The following is a 22,980-nucleotide window of genomic DNA, read 5'->3' as shown; positions in this document are numbered from 1 at the left end:
CTCACGGTGTCTGTGACGTAGATTATGGTTCATATTGTTTTGGAAGGAATTCCTCTGAGTTTAACGTGTGAAGGCTTTGTTTTAATGAAATGACAGTGAGCTCAGTGTCAACAGAAATATTATTTTCATATTCGCAGCAGCTCAAACACTAAATTTCTGCCACAATGACAGTTTCTAAATAACACAGTGAATCCTGGGACTTTTCATCTGCCACACAAACAGATATTTATCAACAGAGCCAAAGGACGACCGCTCTACCCCCTCAGCCAGCCGCCCACATCAGATGGACTCATCAGTCCACAGCACTTCTGTTGACACGGCCACTGAACTCAAATACCAAAATCATAACGGCTAAAAACTGTAACAACGATTTTCTGGGACAGCGGCGACGTCTCCTCTGAGGCCCGAGGACGGTCAATAAATCGTTAGGAACTCATCTGCAGAGCGGAGAGACGAGGCTTCAGGAGGAGAGCGATGAGGTTTCAGGAGGAGAAGGTTAGAACATGAAGACATGTGAGCAGAGCGGAGGTGAAAACGACTGCGTGGAGAGAGTGAGAGGTGAAGCACTTCATTTACTCATGTGTCTTCAAGTTGTGGCCGACACTCTTCTCTCTCTGAGCGGAATCCAACGGTGCAGCGCGAGATGACGACGATAATATAAAGAAAATCACTGCAGCGCCGACAGATGTCAAACACATCAGAGGAGAAGAAGAAGGACGAAGCTGCTCAATGTCCCAGTGTCACATGGAGGAAATGTGAGTGATGCAAGATCTTTTTAACCATTAAATCTAAATTATTGTTTTTCTGTGAACTATCCCAGTTTGTGGGAAAACTATCATTAAAAAACTTATTTGCACCATTACATGAAAACAAAGATAAACCTGTCATGAAGCAGTGAAGCTTTAAGTTTGACAAAGTAAAGAAAGTTTGAACATTTTCGAAGAGAAGAAAAGGGAATTATTCATTTGTGTGATGGGAATGTTTCCGTCATGTAAATGAAATGGTTTCCTCCAGTGAATAAAGTGATGCTCGGGGAATCGTTTGTTAATCATCTTTCATAAAGTTGTGGCGATGAAATAATCCCACAGGAAACTGTTGTGTGAAAGAGATCTGCGCTCATCATTATTACATTTCATCTACATGTAAATGTTGTGGTTGTACAAGACAAGTGATTCCAGCAGCGACTCCACACTCCGGAGCAGCGTAATCATATTCCACACTTGGACCCAGTTAGCTGCTGAAGTGTCTGAGTCCCAACAACATCCAGGAGCATCGTGGCTCCACCTCAGAGGAGCAGTTACAGCTCGATTGGAAATTCCCCAGAAGACAGAACAAACACAAAGCTCTAATATAATAATATAATCTTTTATAAAACTCTCTGGTCAATAGACACCCCCCCCCACTGTTGGAGGTTAAACATTCAGACGTCCTGGTGAAGGACGACTCATCTGACCCTGTCACTGCTTCCTGTTGGTGACAGCCGACTTCCTGCGTTCACGTCAAACTAAAGCTCATCAACCTGTTTACTGATTTTATTCCCTCGGATCTAAATTCAGATTTCACTTCAATAAACACCGAGTCTCTGTGACTGAAGCTCTGCGTGTCTCAGACCTTTTCCTGCATCTCGATGCGAAATAAGAATCATCTGAGCACGCTCAGCGTTTTCATGCCATAGAGCATGATGGGATATTAACTGCTTCACGCATGTCTCAGAAAACCGTGACGAGCTCCCATTTCAAAAGCTCCTTCAAATGTGTGAAGGTCACTCATGCATTTAAACTCCAACAACGTATCCACCTATAACCAGCAGATAAATGTCAAATATGGTGAAAGTTCTGCTATTTTTACTGAAAGATATTTGTCATGGTAAAATAGGAAAGGAGTAACAATGTTGTGGGATTATTGTGATGGCAGCTTATATGTAATATAGCACTGTTCAGTGTCCTGGGAGCTATTCTCCTGAAAGTGCAGAAATATAAACACTTCCCTAAACATCATGGGCTCCAGTGTTTAATGAGCACAACAGAAACAGTCCTTCACGTTCTAACATGAAATCTCTTCCTGACCGAGCAGACCACTTCATCTCTTTGTATTGAGTCCGACAGGCTTCACCACGAGGTTCAGACACATCGTGGAGGAGATTTGTTTTGGAGGTTGAATACTGGAGGGAATCTGACATTGCAACCTGATGTGAGAGGAGCGTCTTCAAGCATCCGTCACACTTTGCTTCGTGGCATGGAAACGAGTGAATGCTCCAACAAGCAACCCGTGTAAACATCCTCATGGTGCGATGCCTCACTCTGATTATTGGCTATAATCAAATTATGTGCATGTTAATAGTCTCCCACTCAGGAGAGCCACAGCGTATCTTTCCACTGATACAGGGAACGTTGGAGTGAGACAGTTTCCTGCTTCCTCACTTTCTCATTCAGCCTCGTGTCTCCTGTTGGACAACAGCCAATGAAGAGACAGAAGGTGAAAGAGGACGACTGCTCAGTGTCGCCTCGCTCATTACTTTCTCATTTGGCTCGAAGCCTCATCGTCAAAATCTCTGTTCATGTTTACACTTCTGCTGCCGCCAACTGGAACGGAAAGCATCAGGAACCAAGATTAACAAGTGAAAACTAAGCTACCTCGTTCAATGATGATGGAGAATGTGATGAGGAATTTTTGTTTGAAGGATGAAAACATCAAGTTGTTTAATAGAATAAAAAAATGTACCTCACGTGCTGGTCGTCGTTTACTCCTCCTGAAAATGTGAGACTTAAGAAAAGAAACAACTTGGTTAAAGGGCGGACTGAGCGTCGTCTACATTTCAACAATGTAATTACAAAGCTCTTATGCAAAACCATTAAGAGCAATTGAAGAGGAAATGTAAAGCATTTTGAAGACAGCAGACATCAATATAAAGACAGTGACAGGCCTCAGACACACAAACGCGTCGCCTCACAGGATTCAGTTTCTCTCAGCATTTGCCTGAAAGCTGCTGTTTTTTAAAATTAAATCTCTATAAAGAATCTTTTTTGTTTTCCAAAGATCTTTTATTCGTTTTAACTGTTGTCTCAGGTGTTGTGTTGCAATAAAGCCAATTGTCTGTACTGCTGAGCTTTGACAGAGAGAAAACTCTCTGGAACAAAGCAAAAACACAAAGGTCAGAACTTCTTTTCCGTTGCTCTGTTGGGAACCGAAGTTCTGCACTAATATAAATGACAGTTCAAGACACAGGAGACGAGCAGAGTCCCTGTTCTACTCATTCACTACGGGTTAATGTAACTTACATAAACAAAACACTTCAACTAAAGCTCTTTAAACAGATTAACGTTCCTCATGGAACTCAGACAATTAAACAAACCTAACATTTCTATTCACAAACACAATCAGCACCGACTCAGTGAGCTACTGGAAATCCAGCACGTAGACGGAGCAAGTTAACAGCTGGTTTAATTCATACAGATGTTTCTCTGTGAGTTTACCATGTTTGAGGTGTGATCTCTTTACTGACCTGGAAACAGTTGTGAAGACTTGTTTCCGTTACGAGTCTGAACGATGAATTCACAGCTAATTAATGCCCCTTAATAACATAAGAAGGGTAGGACTTCCCTGATCAGGACAAAGCAATGCATTAACATGCTCAGGTTCAGTTAATCTGATTTTGATCTACACCAATCTGGTGCATGACCTCGCTGGACCAACAGAAATCCATGGTAACGAGACCTTAAGATCTAAAAAGTTCAGGCTTTTAAGGACCCGTAGAAACTCTGGATTAACCTTATTAATATAAGAACCAAATACATTATGTATAATTATAAGCATCACGTTACAGCCTAAAGTCTTTCAGGTTCCCTGTGAACATGCGAGTTCTGCTCGTTAGTTTGTCCACATTCTGTGTTTGTCCCAAACGATTCAGAGCCCGACTCAGTTTAATGTTTCATGTTATTTTAAAAGGCAGCATTAAAGGTTTACACAGTTCAGACTCCTGGGCTGATGTAAAAAGCCCCGGGTGTCACTGTGGGTGACGGCGTCTCTTTATCCGGGTCCGTCGGGCCCCTCGTGGCCCCCCACACCCCCGCAGCATTCATGTTTAATGTTAAAAACCAATAGGCCTCCTCATGTGTGTTATGACTGGTATATAGTTTGTGTTGTTCACAGAGGGGAGGACATTAATATGAATGTGTTGACATCCGTGTGCGTCTATAAACATGTAGACGCCATGATAAAGTCCCAAGGAACAAGTGAAAGAAGAGAATAGGTTTAAAATGGGATCTTTGTTGAAGGATCACAGGCTGAAGTGATGATAGTTAAGATCTGAGTCTCTTAAATGATGCTTCAGTAGAAAGTGTTTACTGAGAAATACAGTTTTATATTTGCTGATTCTGAAATGCAGCTTGATGGAGTTCCAGGAGCCGTTGGTGCAGGTGTGAGCTCGACTGAGTCACGTTCTAGTTTTCGGTCTTATTTTGTCATTTGTCTGAACAAACCCTTTAATGTTGTGGATGTAAATTCACGTCTCCTCCCTTTGATTACACATTAGCTTTTATGATTGGTGCATTTTTATGCTTTGTTTATTCCTGTAATTACATTGAATGAATGTGAATATAATGTGATATACAAATTACCTCCCTCCAAGATCCTGACGAGCGAGGGAGTGAGACTCCATGATGTAGAAACGCCCTCTGCAGAAAGAACTGCAGATCTCTGACTCCGAAGCTTAATGGAATAAACTAGTATCTACTATAGTAACTTCATAAGAAATCAATATTATTCATAAAAGATCGATAAAACTAAAACTCCATATTCAGTTGAATCTACATCACTCACACTGTCGCACCTCTACGTTCACACAACGGTTCCACAAAGTTTTTACCGTCCACTTAGACAGTTTCAGCTGTAGTTGTGGCATCAATGCAGTTCTGTCACTCACACGACAACCTGTCTGTCACTCTTTGGTCTGTGTACCTGTCACTCATATTCTGATGGTGAGAGTGACCTTTGTGCACGTGAGCCCGTGAGCAACGTGCACGTGAGCCCGTGAGCAACGTTATCACCATAGATTGATGATTCTGTGGGAAACGCTGCGACGAGTATGTCTGCTCTGCTCTGATTGGCTGTTGTTTGTCTGGATATCTAGTGATAGATATTTATTCTGTCGTTGAGTTCGTACAAAGCGATTGCCGACTCCGATCTGGGGCTTTTGTCAGATATGTCCAAATTTTGTGGAGTGGAAAACCGGGCTAAGAATTGTGTTTTGTGAATTAGGTGTAAGAAACAGAGAAACCTCCAATCAAACAGAAACTCAGGTTGGATTTGCTAATAGAACATTTACATATTCAGTGGACAGAGAGTCATTCATGTGAGTAATGTTTTCATCCATAGGATCAACATTCACTCTCCTTTTAGCTCTGGTTTGGTCTCCTCCTGTTTCTACTGCTCTGTCAATGGTTGGCAGTGTAAGTTCAGTTTGTATTCTCCAGTGATGAGACTGAGTTTTGTGTTGGAACTGGGAAGCCTCTGTTAAGTATCACCTGCATCACGGTGGTTCAGGGCAAACGGCCAACATGTCTGCAGACGTTTGCTTTACTGCAGGTTGACTTTAAATGAGTATGAATATGTGCTGGAGTGTGAACAAGTTGATTAGTACATCCTGTTAATGGCACACTGCCCCGTGTGAGAGTTAATAATTACAGGCTGTATCTTCTCCTGACACTACGACAAGTCTCTGTGTTTCCAATGCTGCAGGAAGTCCTTTCATTTCAGAGTTTGTGCGATAAAGTGGAGACGTCATGTTAGTGATGTGCACGTTAAGCACAAGCTGTTAGATCTGAAGTGTCTCAGCAGCAGCGTCACCAGTGTCAGACTCTTCTGCTCCCATCCAGCCGTCCTACACACAATCCCTCCTCTTTCATCTTGCCTCCACCAAACGCCCCCCCGCCCAGCTCTGCTCGCCACTTTTATCTTCCTCCTCTCTCCCCTTCTCCTCTCCTGCGCTCCACTGCAGTTTTCCCTCCCTCTGCTCTTCCTCTCCATCTCGTCTTCCTCCCTGGCTGGCGTCTCTAACCTCAAACCCTCAACCAGTGTATTCTTTCTGCGCTGCCTCCACCTCCCTCTGAACTCTTCTTCCTCAATTTATTATGGTCCATTTCTCTCTGGGTTTAAAACTCCCCTTCCCCTGTTTGGTCTCAACCACTTCTCTCTCTCTCCTTTCCTCCTGTCGGGCTCTAAAGCTTCTTCTGTCTGCTTGTTTGGCCTGATACTGTAGATCACAGGGTCATTTACTGAATGTGTTGACATTCTCGGTTCAAACCTCCTCCTCTATCTTTCTTTTTTCCTTTGTTAAGATAAGGTTGAATTCTTTGCTTTCCAGGTGGAAACTGGGTCATTGCAGTAGCATCAATGGAACGAGATAAAGAACAAAGTGTCTATGATGCTGAATGGCTTTGTTAAGAAAGAAAATGTGCCTCCACATTTTAGAGCCTCAAGTGGATAAATCTTCAAACACATGGGCTTTTATATTCTAACGATTTTCATGTAATTGTTGTGCAGCTTTGGAAAGGAATGAAAAACATCTTTCAACCCTCAGAACCTGTGAGCCTCCCATCATCCCCTCTCAGTCTGCTGTTTAGAAGAGATGTGCTCGTGTTCATAAATGTTGACTGAAGTGCCCCAGATCCCCCGACGTGATGTAACGTCACGTCGGTTTGAATCTGCATTACGAGCGGCTTCCCCAGCAAACACACAGCTACGTCTTTTCAGCTCCCTCCTCCGGTCCTGTTCTTTGGAACCGAGCTCAGTCAGCAGAACAGCAGTCATTAGTGGAATTACTTCACCCCCGTAAATACTCCCACTGCTGGTATCGAAAAAGGAAATGTTGCCACAGCAGCAGAGCACAAGAAGACAGCCTAGTGACACTGGAGGAGGACATGAGGTCTACTATGTTCCAGCTAAGGAGCTTTAGTGAGCGTCTGGCTGTGAACACGTCTCCACAGTTCTTACGACTCCAGCTCTACGTCATGAGACTTTTCTGCAATTCTGTCAAACATGTTTGACAGAATTGTTTTAATCGCTGTACGTTTGAAATTTTCCTCTGATCCAGTAAAAATGACAGAATCACTCTTTGCATATCAAGCGACTCGTTCTGATCCTACAATTTCTGAACGTCTCTCCCGTTCAACCTTTAAGTTCTTCTCCTGTCTTTGATTAAACTCATCTGTGTTCCTCTCAATTACATGTTTCAAAGTTTCCTCCTTCATGCTCTTAAAACGTCTGGATGTGACTCATGTATTATTCACAGATCTATGAAAATTAAACGATTTCTCCGCCTTCACCCCCCCTCGCCTGCAGCTCCGACGCTTCATCAAACACACAGAACAAGGTTTGTTTAATACACTAAACAATGATGAGTATTTCAGGCAGACATGTTGGAACAAGACACTGACTCTGAAGACAAAGAGGAAGGCTCTAAACTTTGACTTTTTGTGAACAGAAACCTGTTCCACGTCAAGGAGTTCAGAGGTTTTATCTCAACACTGGTATCTTCTTTCTTCCACTTCTGCTTTTATCCATAAACACTTTAGAGCAACATGTCTAAAGTTGCTGCATCACAAAGTTTCCAAATAGCTTTCCTCCAAACCATCTTCATCTTTTATTCAGAAAGGTTCACTCTGTGTGGAACGAAGAGGACTGTGGTCCAGTCATCTGGGAAACTGATGTGTCTCTACAGGCCGTTATTACACTTTAGGTTATTTTCAGTTACAGAAACACCAAAGCAACCTGAGATGACTGCTGCAGACTCACATCCTTCTCCATTCATACAATGTGCACACCAGTGCTGTTAGTCTTTTTCAGTCAAACCTAAACTGACATGTTGTGTAGCTTCTCTATTCTGAGATCTGCTAACTTAAAAGCTGCCAATGAAAACCTTGTCTCCATGTTAAACTGTTTGCAGCACAGATCACTGACACCACATCAGTCCAGACCTGCTGTGCTCATCATGTTCATCTCAACACGAGACGCAGTGTCCTTCATTTGTCCTTCTGCGTCACATTGTCTCCTGCAGCGACGCTCGTGTTGCTATTAAAAGTATCTTTATCAGGAGTTAACGTAAAACACTGAGCACGTGTGAATTTGAATTACTGACATCAGGCATTTTCATGCCTCAGCACTCGGAATATATCAGCACCTTCTAAAAAGATGCAGCCACCTGGGATCAGGAGGAGAGGAGAGAAAGTCAGTGTTTACCAGGTGAGCAACAAGCTGCAGTGAAGATAGTCTTCAGCTACATGTGGAACAGTGGAGTGAGAAGCTTCACTGATCATTACACCAACAGCACAGAGCACAATGAAAGAGGCAGCAGGAAAACACCCACTGGTTCTTAAGCCTCGTCTACGGGTTTGATTCCTCGTTCTTCATATTTTAATTCATAAAGTCAATGGGAAGAAAAAAACGACCAAACCTATTATTGCCCGTTAACAGAAATCTAACTTTTGGCATTTGTTCAGATCTTCAGATCTTCCAGCCGGGCGAAGCAAAGTCAAGCACAGAATGAAACCGTTTCCTCTGCAGAGAAGCTCTTCCTACCACATATCCACCATTATAATGTCAACGCACCTCATTAAGTCCAACCCCTTTGAAACATTAGCCTGTAGCAGTGACATTGAGCTGGAGTCCCCGCCCTGTGGTTGTAACAAAGATCACTGGGAGAGTCGTCAGGAGCGTTCACCTTCACAGGAAGTGACACGTGCTCGACCTTGTGTTTGTGTGTTTGAGGTGTGGTGGGTACATGCATGTGTTTGTGTGTTTGAGGTGTGGTGGGTACATGCATGTGTTTGTGTGTTTGAGGTGTGGTGGGTACATGTATGTGTTTGTGTGTTTGAGGTGGTGGGTACATGCATGTGTTTGTGTGTTTGTGTGTTTGAGGTGTGGTGGCATGCATGTGTTTGTGTGTTTGAGGTGTGGTACATGTATGTGTTTGTGTGTTTGAGGTGTGGTGGTACATGTATGTGTTTGTGTGTTTGAGGTGGGTACATGTATGTGTTTGTGTGTTTGAGGTGTGGTGGGCATGTCATGTGTTTGTGTGTTTGAGGTGTGGTGGGTACATGTATGTGTTTGTGTGTTTGAGGTGTGGTGGGTACATGCATGTGTTTGTGTGTTTGTGTGTTTGAGGTGTGGTGGGTACATGTATGTGTTTGTGTGTTTGAGGTGTGGTGGGTACATGCATGTGTTTGTGTGTTTGAGGTGTGGTGGGTACATGTATGTGTTTGTGTGTTTGAGGTGTGGTGGGTACATGTATGTGTTTGTGTGTTTGAGGTGTGGTGGGTACATGTATGTGTTTGTGTGTTTGAGGTGTGGTGGGTACATGCATGTGTTTGTGTGTTTGAGGTGTGGTGGGTACATGTATGTGTGCAGTGTGTTTGAGGTGTGGTGGACATGTATGTGTTTGTGTGTTTGAGGTGTGGTGGGTACATGCATGTGTTTGTGTGTTTGTGTGTTTGAGGTGTGGTGGGTACATGTATGTGTTTGTGTGTTTGAGGTGTGGTGGGTACATGTATGTGTTTGTGTGTTTGAGGTGTGGTGGGTACATGTATGTGTTTGTGTGTTTGAGGTGTGGTGGGTACATGTATGTGTTTGTGTGTTTGAGGTGTGGTGGGTACATGTATGTGTTTGTGTGTTTGAGGTGTGGTGGGTACATGTATGTGTGCAGTGTGTTTGAGGTGTGGTGGGTACATGCATGTGTTTGTGTGTTTGAGGTGTGGTGGGTACATGTATGTGTTTGTGTGTTTGAGGTGTGGTGGGTACATGTATGTGTTTGTGTGTTTGAGGTGTGGTGGGTACATGTATGTGTCAGTGTGTTTGAGGTGTGGTGGGTACATGCATGTGTTTGTGTGTTTGAGGTGTGGTGGGTACATGTATGTGTTTGTGTGTTTGAGGTGTGGTGGGTACATGTATGTGTGCAGTGTCTTTACTCTCTGTAGGAATAAAACGAGGTTTCATGTTTATTCCACTTAAACTGAGCAAGTTATTTCTTCAGCCATGTTTTTACTATAAATGTTTATGACACAAACTGACAGGCATTAGTTTTATTAATATTTATTAGAAGGGCAACATTTATAGTAAAGTGTGGAGCCTTGTACCAAAGTACACATTTAATAATAAATTCATTATTATTTATTTACTGTATCATGCATGTAATATGTACAAATATATTGTAGGTTGTGTGTTTGATGTATGTGTGTATGTTACATTGGTTGTTTGTGTAGATGTGTCTCCATGAGCGTGTGTGTCACAGCTCTGGGAAACAAATGTAACAGAGGCATCAGCCCACTTCACTCGCATCAGTGGAAACAAACCAATGTACACGAGTGCAGCTCCTCACTGCATTTAATGTAATCCCAGTGAGACGCTGCCCCGAGAACGACCTTTAACCTGCAGCTCCACTTTTCTACACGTTTCACTGCCGTCGCTGTTCTGAGATCAGTTTTCACAGAACGTCTGTAGTATAAAGCTGGGTGAGAACTCAGATGTTGTCACTTGTTGACCTAGTTCCTTGTGCTCAAACATTCGCAACAAACTGTCTTCATCTCTTCTGGAGACTGGTGACAGTCGTAGTTCAAAATAGATTCAATTTCACCGTCTCCGCAGAAAATGCGTGAAAACGTCTGAAAATAAAACCTCATCTCTGAGTCGTTATTTCGAGGCTGTAAATCCACGAAGAGCAAAACATAAGGATGTTTAGGACCCTCACTGAAGAGTTTGTTAATAGTTTGAATCACTTGGTCGCTGATGTGTGATGGTTCTTACCTTCTCCATCTCTCCGCTCTTTCTCTTTCGTGCCGAGCGGGTGATTTTGACGGTGACAGCGCTCTCCTCTCCCTGGCGCCTCAGGGCCATGCGGTTGGGCTGCAGAGGGCTGAAGGAGATCTCCAGCTCTGGCCGAGGGAAGCGGCTCGTCCGTCCGTTTTCCGTGGAGATCTCAGACGAATCGAGAACAGATGGGAAGCCAGTGGAGCCCTGCGACGCACACACACACACACACACGCACACACACACACACACACACAGGTCAGGGGTCGCTTCATGGTCACCTGAGTGTGAAGTTTCTTTGTGTGATGGTACAAACCGGTCCGTCTGTTACAAGCTATAAAGTGTCAGTCAATGTGAAAGTTTCTTCACCTGAGTGAAAACATTCAGTCTTTCAAATGTAACCGTGCACTCGTCACCTCTGGGAGTCTTGTAAAGTGTGTGTTTGTGTGTGAAAGATAAAAACAGATTCTGTAGGAGCAACATGATATCAGTCAATCAGGAAATAGATTTTAAGTACAGATGAAATTACCCAAATCCAATCACAATGTTTTGTTTTTAACATTTGAGTTAAATATAAAGATATAAAACACTGAAGACAATTCAAACCTTCAGACTCAAACTTGTGTTGCATTTTGATTCATGAATAAATGTCTGAACCTACTTGGCTGCTCACTGACGCTCTGGTGTCCATCCGTCCTTCTGACTTCCTGCTGAGAGTTTCACTCTGGGGTTTCCCTGCCAGTGTAGCAGGGCTCTCGCTGCTTTTATCCTGTCATAGAAAGAACAGGAAATAGATGTTTATGTAAATGATGAGAATAAAATCCATATATCATGTTGATAAATTGAATGTGTTGATGCTGCTCTCGTCTGTCCAGTGGAAGCTTAGCGTCTGTGTGTGATTATTTCAGACTGACGACAACATGAAACACAACACACATCACAGTCCTGTGTTGTTCTGTGGAGTTCCTCCTGTTTCTCTCACTCCGATGCCGTTAAATCCACAACACAAGGTCAGAACAAGGTCAAAACAAACAATCAAGTCAACATCCACAAGAAACCAAAGATCTTTGTTGTTGTAAATCTCTGCCATGTAGCCGATGACGCGGCGGACAGAGACATTTATATAGAAACAAAGTGAGTCTTCTCTTCAGACTGACCTGAGTGACCGTGTCCACCTGACGGACAGTGGACGCTTCCAGCTCCTCCTTCAGGTGGAGCTGGATGTCGGCCTCCCTCACACACAGATCCGCCTGCTGCTCTGCCACGTCGACACCACCATCATCAACACCCTCACCACCCTGCAACAGGAAGTTCATGGTTTCTTGGGATTTGTTTTCTGTCAGTGACATTTCTCTCAACCTTCTATTTTATGGTTTCCACCAGGAAAGTTGTAGCTTCTCACTCATCTCCCTCCTCAGTATGTTCTGTCTGTGATCACCTTTGTTACACTGACCTCTGGTGGCGGCTGTGTGGATTTGTGCCGTAGCTCTTGGATGAGTTTGTCTTTCTCTGCCTGACTGGAGAGAAGTTTCTGGAGCTGAACCTCCAAAGCTGCAACCAGAGTGTCCCTCTCCTTCCTCCATGTCTCCATGGTCTGATCCTTCTCTGTCAGCTGGGACGACAGCGCCTCCTTGGGGAGAGAGAGGAGGGGGGGTAGTTTAGTGCTAAGTAAAAACTGAAAAACAACATCAGGCTCCTGTCAGATTAGACCCGTCAGGTAACAAAGAGCTGGAGCTGAACACAGATGAGACACACGTTTCTTACCATCTGGCTCTGCTGGCGAGCGTAACGTTCTCTGTCTTCAGCAAACTTCCTCATTTCCCGGTTCCTCTTGTCCTCGGCCTCTTTAGCTTGGCCAATCAGAGAGAGCTTCTCCTCCAGCCACTTCTTGCGTTCGGCCTGGTGTTTGTCTGTACACAGCTGTAAACAACAGTGTTATTTCATTCATTTTCTAAGCATTTATTTAAACTTTGTGAATTAAAATCAATAAAAAGGATGGAGCGGCTGTAAGAGCAGCTACAGATCTGATAACGCACAGCAGGGACCTACAAGTACTGTAAATACTATTCACTGTCAATAATCCTGTTTGGTTTCAATCACTTCCATCACTTTGTATTTGAGTGAAAACATCTCTGCTCCTACCCTCTAACACAACATATATGTATATATTTCCCATCATTACTTTAAGTTTTTCCTGAGCCTGTGCAGCTTCCTGTTCGGCCTGTCTGACGTCATGTGACGAGCTGTCGACCCGACACGGTGCGTCGGCTCCACCGTCCTGTTGCAACAACATCGCCTTCAGTTTTTCCACTTCTGAAATGTGAAAAACAGTTATTGATTTACATTGCAAAGTAGAGCGTGAATATTTGAATTATAAAGTTTTGTGAGGACAGATTAGTTGTCTTTGATTCAAAGCAGATGATGCCTCCACATATACTATAAATCCAGATATTTAAGGCAATTTTTAGCTAATTGTTTAAGCTAAAATTTACAAGGAATCTGACTTTTTTTCAGTTCAATTTACAAGACGATTGCACCGGTACATTGTTTTTCACTTTCTCTCCCCGATTATTCAGGCCCTGTGTCTTCTTACCGTCGGACAGTTCCTGGATGAGGTTCAGCTTCTGCTCCAGGACGTCCTCCATCTGCGCCTGGGTCTCCTCCTGCTCCGTCAGAGCCAAACGCATGTCCTCCATCACTCGCTCTTTGGCTTCAAGCTCTGCAGATCAACAAAACACACAGAAAAGAACCAGAGTGTGTTTTCAGCTTTAAACTATATTACATGATTGTTCTCATGAATATCACATGTATTTCCACATTCATAAAAAACATTGATCTGCGCGCACACACGCGCACACCACACACACACACACACACCTTTACAGGACTTCTGGTAGAGCGTGTGGTCAGACTTTGTGTCACATGACTGTTCCTGAAGAGAGGAGGAGGAGGAGGAGGAGGAGGAGGAGGAGGAGGAGATGGAGACGACATGAGAACATTTAAAAACCAGTGTGAAGACCAAGACAAATTAAATCCACTGGATCATTTAATGTCTCAGCCAGAAGAGGGCGCTGTTGTTTTCTTGGTAGATAATCTCATAAATGTTTTACCAGTTTGAGTTGGTGGATGGTTCTGTCTCTGTTGGCCACATCCGACTGAAGCTGCTTCTTGGTTTTCTCCGTGTCCGTCAGCTTCTGTCTCGAAACCTTCACCTCTTCCCTCATCGCAGAAATCTTCAGGAAAACCAAACAACATTCAGTCGTAAGTAAAAGTTGAAGCTACCTGCCGTTTCTATCTATTTACTTATTTTATTTACAGTGAAATGGTTTTAGGATGAGATCAGTTTTATGTTTCTTCGTCTTTTTCAAAACTAAAATGATGTTTTCAATTTTGTGGCAAATTTGGATAGACAAAGGTCTGTGATCTGAATTTAAATATTTTAAAATAGATAAAGCTTATTTTGAGTGAAAAGCCAAACTGCCTCCACACTAAGATAAAGACAGAAAGTCAAAAGTCAGCAGCTCTTATACATTTGTCTTTACAGAGTACACAGTAGTGGGCCGACCTCCTTCTGGACCTGCTGGACCTGCTTCTTGTAGTCAGCCAGCTTCTCTCTGAGATCTGACGTGTTGTCCTCTTTCCTCTGTAGCTCCAGGCCGAGGCTCTCCACCTTCTCTGAGTCCTGCTTAGCGTTTTCCTTCAGTCTGAGAAGGGACAAATGTCGGCGATAAAGAAACATTAAAGATGAAACTCCCCATCATGATCTCAACATCTATATTTAGTTAAACATCATCAGGTTGATCAGAGCATGTGGAAGTTGGGGTTTGATTAAATTACAAGTCAACTAAGCAAATGTCACCTGGAACTGAAGATGAGTTTTAGAAAACCAGGCTCAGAGTGGGGAGGAAACTCTCCTCTCTGTTCCAGTACAAATCAAAAATAACTTGTAAAGTGTAAATGTAGCAGAAGATAAACAACTACCTGTTGATCTCGCCGCCTTTCTTCTCCAGGTCCTCGTCTTTCTGAGCGATGGCCTCGTGAGCGACAGCCAGCAGCTCCCTGCGTCTCTCCACCTCCCTACGTCGAGCCTCCTGAACCGCCTGGATCTCCTCCTCCTCCCGCCGCTCCAGTGCCTCCTGCAGGCTCTTCTGCAGGGCTGTTACCTGAACCTCCTTTTCCAGCAGCTTCTTCTGCAGCTCTGCAGACGCCCTCTTCTCTGTCTGTCTGTCCATTTCAGTCGGCGTTGTCTCAGTCTCTGAAGAGGCGAGCGGAGCTTTGGTTTCGGAGGCAGACGCTTTAGCTTCTTCTATGTTGGAAAGCTTTTCTCTCAGGGCTGCCACCTCTGTCTGGAGTTCAGAGTTTAACCTCTTGACCTCTTCTTCAGAGCAGGAGGAACCTTTGACCTTTGACCTAGCCTCTTCCAGTTCGGCCTTGAGCAGCTCTGCAGTTTTCCCCTGTTCGCTGAACTTTAGCCTCAGATCATCTAAGACTTTGTCAGAAGTTTCTTGTTGTTCACTCAGTTTGCATTTCAGCTCCTCCAGCTGTATTCCTGAGGCCTGTCTTTGTTCGTCTACCTTTGCTCTGAGCTCGTGTCCGTCTTCTTTGGAGGAACGCTCTTGACATTCAAGCTTAGATCTCAGCTCATCCAGTGTCTGCTGTGACATCACTTCCTGCTCCTGAAGCTTCTTCCTCAGCTCTTCAACTTCGTGCTGTTGATGAAGCTTCTCGTTAAATTGCTCCAGCTGTTCTTTTACCTGTTGCAGCTCACGCTCCAGCTCAAGTGTTTGAATGCGCTTGTTCTCATTTTTCTCCTTCTCATCAGCCAGATTCTTCCTGAGCACTGACACCTCGTCTCTCAGCCGATCACCAACGCTGCCGGGCGACGCTGTGGAGGTCTGCAGCTCCAGCGTCAGGACGTGGATCTGAGAAGTCTTCACCTGGAGCTGCTTCGAGTGTTCATCCAGCTGGACTAACGCTTGATCTGCTCTCTCCCTCTCACTTGTCACCTGTAGTTATTTCAACAACAAAAAATTATGTCTTTTTGTTTTGGGATGAAAACCAACAAGTCACCTTTTGACGAGAAGATTCAGAGCATGAAGCATAAACACCAGTAAACGGAACAAATTCAACAGCGTCACAGTTTTAGTGTCTAACGACCTGAACTCTGTGCTGGAGTCCACTAATTAACTTGAAGTTTATGTTGAGTTTGTTTAAATGGTTCCAGAGTTTATGAGACACATATTTAAAAGTTCAACATTTTGCACACGTTGACCTGCACAACACGGGGGACACAAATGACTTAATGTGATTCAGTTCACACACACACACACACACACACACACACACACACACACCTGTTCAGTAAATGTGTGATGTTTCCAAAGTCAATGAGTAGTGATTTTTGCATTAATCGAGCAGCCCTATTTAAAACCAAACTTTACAGGAGGATAAGACCTCAGTGAATTATTTACAGTTTAATTTAAGTCAAAAGGTTAAACATTAAGTTCTGGCTCACCTGACGCTCCACGGCTTCCACTTTGGAAGTCAGGTCCATGACTTGCTGTTGTTGTGCGTCAACCTGCTGCTGCCTCTTCTCGCTCTCCTCTTCCAGTCTGCTCGTCTTCATCCTCTCTGTCTCCAGAAGAGAGCGAGCCTCCTCTACGACGCTCTTCTCTTTACTGAGAGCAGCGAGCGCCTCCTTCACTTCTGCAAGAGCTGCTATGGCTTCCTGTTTGTCTTTACTCTCTTTTTCGAGGGATGCCATCGCCTCATCTTTGCTTAGCTTCAGCTCGCCAACTGAGGCAATGGCGTCCTCCCTTGCTTTCCTCTCCTCCTCTAAAGAAGCCAGAGCCTCCTCTTTGCCCAAAGTCTGGTACTCCAGAGCAGATATGACATCTTCTCTGCCCTCCTTCTCCTTCTCCAGGGCTGCCAGCGCCTCCTAGGTGTCAGGAGGAAAGATGAATGAAACCGCATCAAATAGACTCAATTATTTGAAGAATGTCTGTTTTCAGGGACACAGTGAACTTAGCGTGTTATTTTAAAGGGCTGCTCATTAAAGGAATTTCACATGTAACTCATCAAAACAATTGGGCTTCATTACTGTCAAGCTGAGTCAGTTTTCCAGGTAACGACTTTTGACCTCAAGCGTTAAGTACAATAAAAGAAGATGAAAGGACGAACTTCCTAGTTTGGACAGAAAAGTGGATGCAGTATTTTCTTTGTTAACTTCTTGTTATCGAATGATTGATTCATTTGCACAAAGAACAAATTTACATCTCTCTCAGTAATTGTTTTATATTAGTGAGCGCAACACAAACTGACAGAACTGCAGAGCGAGGAGGAGACTTTTAGGAAATTCAAACCAAATAGACATAAAACCTGTTATAATCACTTAAAGGAGTCATATTGTTTTAATGAGTTATTACTGTAAAATGTTTTCATGCTCTAAAGTTCAGAAAACACGTCAATTTCCTCAGACTGTCCATTGCTCCTCTTTTCAGCCTCTGTCTCCAACACTTGGTTTTAGCTCCACTGCACAAGCTTGTGTCTCTATGCTCTCGCCCAAGGGGCCCGTGACCACATCCGTGACCACCTCAGTGACCACATCCGTGACACATCCGTGACCACCTCAGTGACCACATCCGTGACCACCTCCGTGACCACATCCGTGACCACCTCAGTGACCACCTCAGTGACCACATCCGTGACCCCTCAGTGACCACCTCAGTGACCACATCCGTGACCACCTCAGTGACCACATCCGTGACCACATCCGTGACCACATCAGTGACCACATCAGTGACCACATCAGTGACCACATCAGTGACCACATCGTGACCACATCCGTGACCACATCCGTGACCACATCCGTGACCACCTCAGTGACCACATCAGTGACCACCTCAGTGACCACATCCGTGACCACCTCAGTGACCACCTCAGTGACCACATCCGTGCCCTCAGTGACCACATCCGTGACCACATCCGTGACCACCTCAGTCATCCGTGACCACCTCAGTGACCACATCCGTGACCACCTCAGTGACCACATCCCGGACGTGACCACATCCGTGACCACATCCGTGACCACCTCAGTGACCACATCCGTGACCACATCAGTGACCACCTCAGTGACCACATCCGTGACCACATCAGTGACCCCCTCAGTGACCACCTCAGTGACCACATCAGATAATGAGTGAATTTAAATTTTAGGGTGAACTGTCCTGTTAATATATGTGTAAATCATCATCTTTAAACTTCTCTCCTGGTCAGGTCCACGGTTCTTACCTGCAGCTGCTCTCGCTCAGGTGAACTCTCCTTCTCGACTGCCGAGGAGCGGCCCTGTAAGCGCGTCTGTGCTGCCCTCTGCAGATCTTCCACTTGCTTCTCCAGCCGGGAAACCTCTGACGACTTCTCCTGGAGCTGAGAGAGGAGCGTCATTGTCTCCTCGTCCTCTTCGTTGGTTTCGCCTTGAAAATGAATGAATCCAACAGGAAGTAAGAAGCAGTGACATGTTGGTTTACAGCTGTCAATCACAGAAACACATGCTGCTGTTCATCACTTTAGTCTTGCAATACTGATCCAGTTATGGACCTTTCTAATGCAAAATATGACGTCTGTATATTCAATGTGCTGTTTAAGTGGTTGATGGACATTTTCTGGAGGTCATGTCTGAAAACATAGAGAGAAACTGATTCATCTGCATCTTTACCTTTGTGCTCATGCAGCTCCAACACCTTCCTCTGCAGCTCCTCCACGGCTCCCATTTCACCTGAGCCCAGACATTTACCTGCTGCCTCATTTACGTCGGTCAAGTCGGAGGAGTAGGGGTCAAGAGATTTGTCCTGCAGGAGGAAGGAAACGGCAGGGAGATGAACGAACATGTTGCAAGTACAGAATTCACAGTCACCTGAGTAGTGACGTACAAATTTCGTCTTGGGGAATAATGGAGGTGTCAAAAAGACATCAAATGAGCTGTATTTGCAAAGATGAATTATTAGAAAACTTGCAACTCCCTTTGATCTCAGGGCAAATGAATTTACTCCAACAGGCTTAATTATTATTTCAGCGACAGGCTGTAGACAGAGTGTCAAGAAAAAGTCAAACTCCAAGATTAACACAGATGTTTCTCTGAGTGTGCGGGCAGCCACTGAGATATTAATCATCTTCACTGTCATTCAGCGTCAGCTAAATAATATGTAACGTTATGTTGTACTCATCAGAGCTGTGTCATCAAAAATGCGTCTTCACATTAATGACATGTTTCAGACATGACCTGCGGGTGAACTCTGGAGAGCTGGCTGCTGAGTTTACCTGCGTGTTGCTTTTCACACATGCACAACACAGCGGGAGGTTCTCTGTACGGACGTTATACTTGGAGGTCAGGCAGAGAAAGTCACTCGGACATTTGCGTTCACACATGTACGTCCTCCGGAGAAAACACAAAGGATCTGCGGAGTTCAGTTCATGTCTGAAAGCAGCTATACTGACTGACCTAAGAAAGAAGAGAGAGAGTGTGATACCATGTCTTGTGCATCCTGACCGGTTCCAGCTTTGGTCATTTTGTCAATGAGGTTCTTAAAGATCTCGAGCCTCCGTTCTGCTCGCTCCTCCAAGATTTCTCTCTCCCTCGCCAAGCGCTCACTGCACAAGAAAACACACACATTTCTATTGCTCAAGTATCTAGAGTTCATCAGAGTGAACATTTTGATCGGTTTCCTCCAGAGACAGTTTTGTGCGAAGGAGTCACATCATTTTCACCGTTATATCACAAAGATTCACAAAATGTCTGTTTCTTCATCTGTTAGTTTGTGTTGTTATGTGACTTGAGTAAGAACCAGGTTTAAAAATCCCTGAGATCCTTCAACTCAAATATACAAATACATTACGAAACCAAAACAATGATGAACTGGTAAAGAAGTGTAAAACAAGACTGAAAAGATATCCTCGAACTCGTGAGAGTTAAAGGGAGATCACATTAACTTTGCTGCATGTCTTCCTGATTCTCTGTAATTTCATGTTCACCGTTTTATCAATAAAAGTGAAACAGCCTGAAAAATATCTTTAATAAAACTTTCTCACTTGAAGTCGATCTGCATCTCTGAGAAAAGGTCAGAGAATTCTCTGCTGATTTCCTCTCTCACTCGCGCCTCAATGAGCAGACCCGCCGCTCGCTCCTGCTTCAGCTGAATCTGCAGCTGTCTCAGCAGCGCCACCTGCTTCTGAAGAGCAACACAACAAACATATTCAATACATGTCCTGTGAAAGAAAATGTTATAATTACACATGAAAAGGCAGAAAGCTGAGAGCAAAACACTTTGTGAAATGAAGAAAGACAGAAACACAGATGATCTCAGAAAATGACCAGAGACAAAACCATGTTTTCAGCACTCTGCTCTGATCAGAATCAGAAATATTTTATTGATTCCAGGGGGAAATTGTGTTTGTTACAATAGCTCCATGCAAAATTAGAAATATAAGCATATAAAGATTTAAAAAATATATATAAAATAAACTATGAAATATGTACAATATGTGCGTTTATTAAAGTTGAAAGGAAAAAGCACATTAATAAATCACAGTAAAAATAAAGTTATTATTATGAAAATATTGTATTTTATCAGATGTGAAATAATCTGACGCCCCCTGCTCAGCTTTTGAAAACACATCAGTCTGTGTTCTCACACTCTGTGCCTCAATATAAATATCTACTGATTCCATTAATTGAAAATTTAACTTTACAAAATGAATTGATTCCAACTTCTTTGTTAAACACATTAAAACGTGAAGGGACTGACCTGATGCGTCTGTTTGCTGATGAGGATTTCATCATCGTCTTCATTTCCGGTCTGGTCCATAGTTTCCTCCATCAGGCTGGTTTCCTCCTCGTGCTCATTGTCCACTTCCTCCTGGACAAACGCATGAAAAGACACAATGAAGGTTTGTGGCACACGGACGCTGGAGTTCCCCTGCAGCGGCTACAGGTTGGTTCTGATCCGGCCCTTTGCCGTCTTCCTCGCTCTCTCCTCATTTCACACTGTGTCCTATGAAGGTTTATCTGGTGAATCATTAAAGCCAGGAAAAGGAAAGACCCCAAATACAGCAGTAAAACAACAAACTGTAATAAATGAAATCCTGGCTGAGGTCCCCACCTTTACATCCTCCAGGCTGCTCTCCCAGTCAATCAGAGAGCTCCTCCTGCTGCGAGGAGTCTTCCTCTCAGCACTGCTGATGACGAAGGGCACGTCACCGGCAGACCTCTGCGGTTTAGTGGCAGGAGGCCTTGTGGACAGGACTACAACCTGGAAACAGAGGATTTGGTTAATACATAAGTCTGATGATGTAGTGGTAGTTTGGTTTTTCATAGAAAATAAATGGACTTGAGAAAATGCACCTTCTGTGCCACGGCAGAGAATTTGAGGACGTTGAGGGTCTCGTCGTACATGGAGGCGCACTGGTTGATGTTGACTATCATGCAGACTTTGCCTCGGCCACAGAAGAAGCTCTGCAGGTAGTGGGTCAGCTTACTCTCTCTGAAGGGAACATGCTGAAGCAGCCTGAGGGGGGGAAAGGTTCGGTTTAGTTGGCTTTGATATTTTGTGCATTTTTAACCTTTGTTAGGTTTTGAATTGCTTCACTCATGAAGCTGAAGTGAAGGATTAAGTATGAATCATTTTCTTTGAATGGTTTAAAAATGCAGAAACCCATTTTGAAGACAGAAAACAACAAGATATTCTACTAGTCGGGTTTGTTCCTAATGTTTTTAGCATTTTACCAAAGACCTGAAGTTGAGACTTAGCCAGCTCGCTAACACTGGCCTAGAACAGAAATGTATGATTAACCCATTAAGATCAGATGCAACATGTGCGTCTATATACCTTTAAGACAAGGCTCGACGTTTGCGTGCTTCTTCCTTTAGAACCGGATCACTATGTCATCATTTTCAGGACATGTGACTGATGAAATTCATGACTCACTGAAAGGTAGTTGTTAGCGCTCTAAGAGGGGGGAGCGATATTGGAGCAGCAGAGTTTCATTGATGAAAACAACAACGAGGAAGATTCAGACGCTGTTCCTGCTGATCCCGACTCAGTCGGTAACAGACATGTCGGAGGAGGAAGACGTTGGGGTCCTGGCAAGTTTGCGACTTTATTGATGTTGTTTTTTTTATGTTCATCACGTTTATGGAATGATTTACAATGTAAGCAAGGTTTTTTTTCACATTTCATTTCATGTCTATCTGCTTCAGAGAGAAATTATAGTTTTCTGCCAGCTCTTCAGAAAACCCTCAGGTTTTAGAATGAGTTTTTATTCAGAGCTTTAGGGTCAAAGGGGTAATGTGTGTTAACCTTATAAATAAATAAAGTTATCTAAAAAAGCTGGTGTACAGAGGCCTGAGCTGCAGCAGCTGCCGGTTTAGTTTCCGACCCGGCAATTTGCTCCCTCTTCTACGACAGAGGTAATAATCTCACTTGGCCTGCTGATTGTGCCGCAGTGCATTGATGCATTTTCCCAGGATGAGCAGTGACGTGTTGATGTTTCCAGCTTCTTTCAGACGCTCTCCTTTATTCTGAGTCTTGGCGCATCTCTCCGAGCCGGCGAGGTCACACAGACACAACCTGATGACAAATAAATTAATCTACATGAACAACATGGTCCCTCACAATAAACCTTCATGTTCAACATTTCATGCTTAATTTCATTCTGCACACGAGTTTTTCCAGCCTTCCTGTTAAATCTTAGGTTTTACTCACTCACTGACTATGGGGACCTTCCCAATAGCGTCAATCCTCAAAATGCGAATGGTGAAAATACTGTGGCTGTAGAGAGACAGACAAAACATATATTTCATCAACTTTATATCAAAATGGTGTAAACACAAACTTAAGAGTAGAGTCCGACCGATTCACGGTTAGTCGATAAAACGTCTTTCACAGAGACAACGCTGCTGCCTCGTTCCTCACCTCCGGCTGGACAGGTGGTTGAGTCGGGTGGAGGAGAAGCTCTGGTTCCTCTTCCCCAGCTTCATCACCGTGTACGCCTCTTCTGCACTGTTGACCTGAACCCAGCGCAGATCTAAATACAAAATACACAAAGATATTTATATAAAAGGTCCTCTGTTGTTTTTCTACACATCAGGCACACTAGCAGGAGTTAAAGCAGGAGTTAAAGAATTCTCCA

General features: G+C 43.8%; 1 protein-coding gene across 3 annotated transcripts in view; it reads right to left on the bottom strand.

The window, feature by feature from the left end:
• Positions 1–22,980, bottom strand: part of kif20ba (kinesin family member 20Ba) — a 34,003-nt gene that overhangs the window by 4,717 nt on the left and 6,306 nt on the right. For 2 of the 3 annotated variants that reach the window (XM_035172727.2, XM_035172728.2), the window contains exons 9-31: positions 22,764–22,875; positions 22,554–22,619; positions 22,272–22,418; positions 21,194–21,356; positions 20,952–21,101; positions 20,598–20,708; positions 19,882–20,021; positions 19,323–19,443; positions 18,512–18,644; positions 18,088–18,269; positions 16,313–16,735; positions 14,779–15,803; positions 14,363–14,501; positions 13,908–14,030; positions 13,675–13,729; positions 13,391–13,516; positions 12,980–13,110; positions 12,562–12,717; positions 12,245–12,427; positions 11,955–12,095; positions 11,459–11,566; positions 10,795–11,004; positions 2,722–2,763 (exon numbers count right to left, since the gene is read on the bottom strand). In XM_035172727.2, coding sequence (XP_035028618.2) covers positions 2,722–2,763; positions 10,795–11,004; positions 11,459–11,566; positions 11,955–12,095; positions 12,245–12,427; positions 12,562–12,717; positions 12,980–13,110; positions 13,391–13,516; positions 13,675–13,729; positions 13,908–14,030; positions 14,363–14,501; positions 14,779–15,803; positions 16,313–16,735; positions 18,088–18,269; positions 18,512–18,644; positions 19,323–19,443; positions 19,882–20,021; positions 20,598–20,708; positions 20,952–21,101; positions 21,194–21,356; positions 22,272–22,418; positions 22,554–22,619; positions 22,764–22,875 — 4,187 coding nt within the window. The remainder of the gene's footprint in view (positions 1–2,721; positions 2,764–10,794; positions 11,005–11,458; positions 11,567–11,954; positions 12,096–12,244; positions 12,428–12,561; positions 12,718–12,979; positions 13,111–13,390; positions 13,517–13,674; positions 13,730–13,907; positions 14,031–14,362; positions 14,502–14,778; positions 15,804–16,312; positions 16,736–18,087; positions 18,270–18,511; positions 18,645–19,322; positions 19,444–19,881; positions 20,022–20,597; positions 20,709–20,951; positions 21,102–21,193; positions 21,357–22,271; positions 22,419–22,553; positions 22,620–22,763; positions 22,876–22,980) is intronic. The other variant, XM_035172729.2, reaches the window with a different exon arrangement.

Source organism: Hippoglossus stenolepis, chromosome 12, assembly GCF_022539355.2.
Source record: "Hippoglossus stenolepis isolate QCI-W04-F060 chromosome 12, HSTE1.2, whole genome shotgun sequence".
NCBI lineage: Eukaryota > Metazoa > Chordata > Actinopteri > Pleuronectiformes > Pleuronectidae > Hippoglossus > Hippoglossus stenolepis.
Note: the sequence above shows the minus strand (reverse complement) of the source record. Positions and strands in the feature narration are given on the sequence as shown.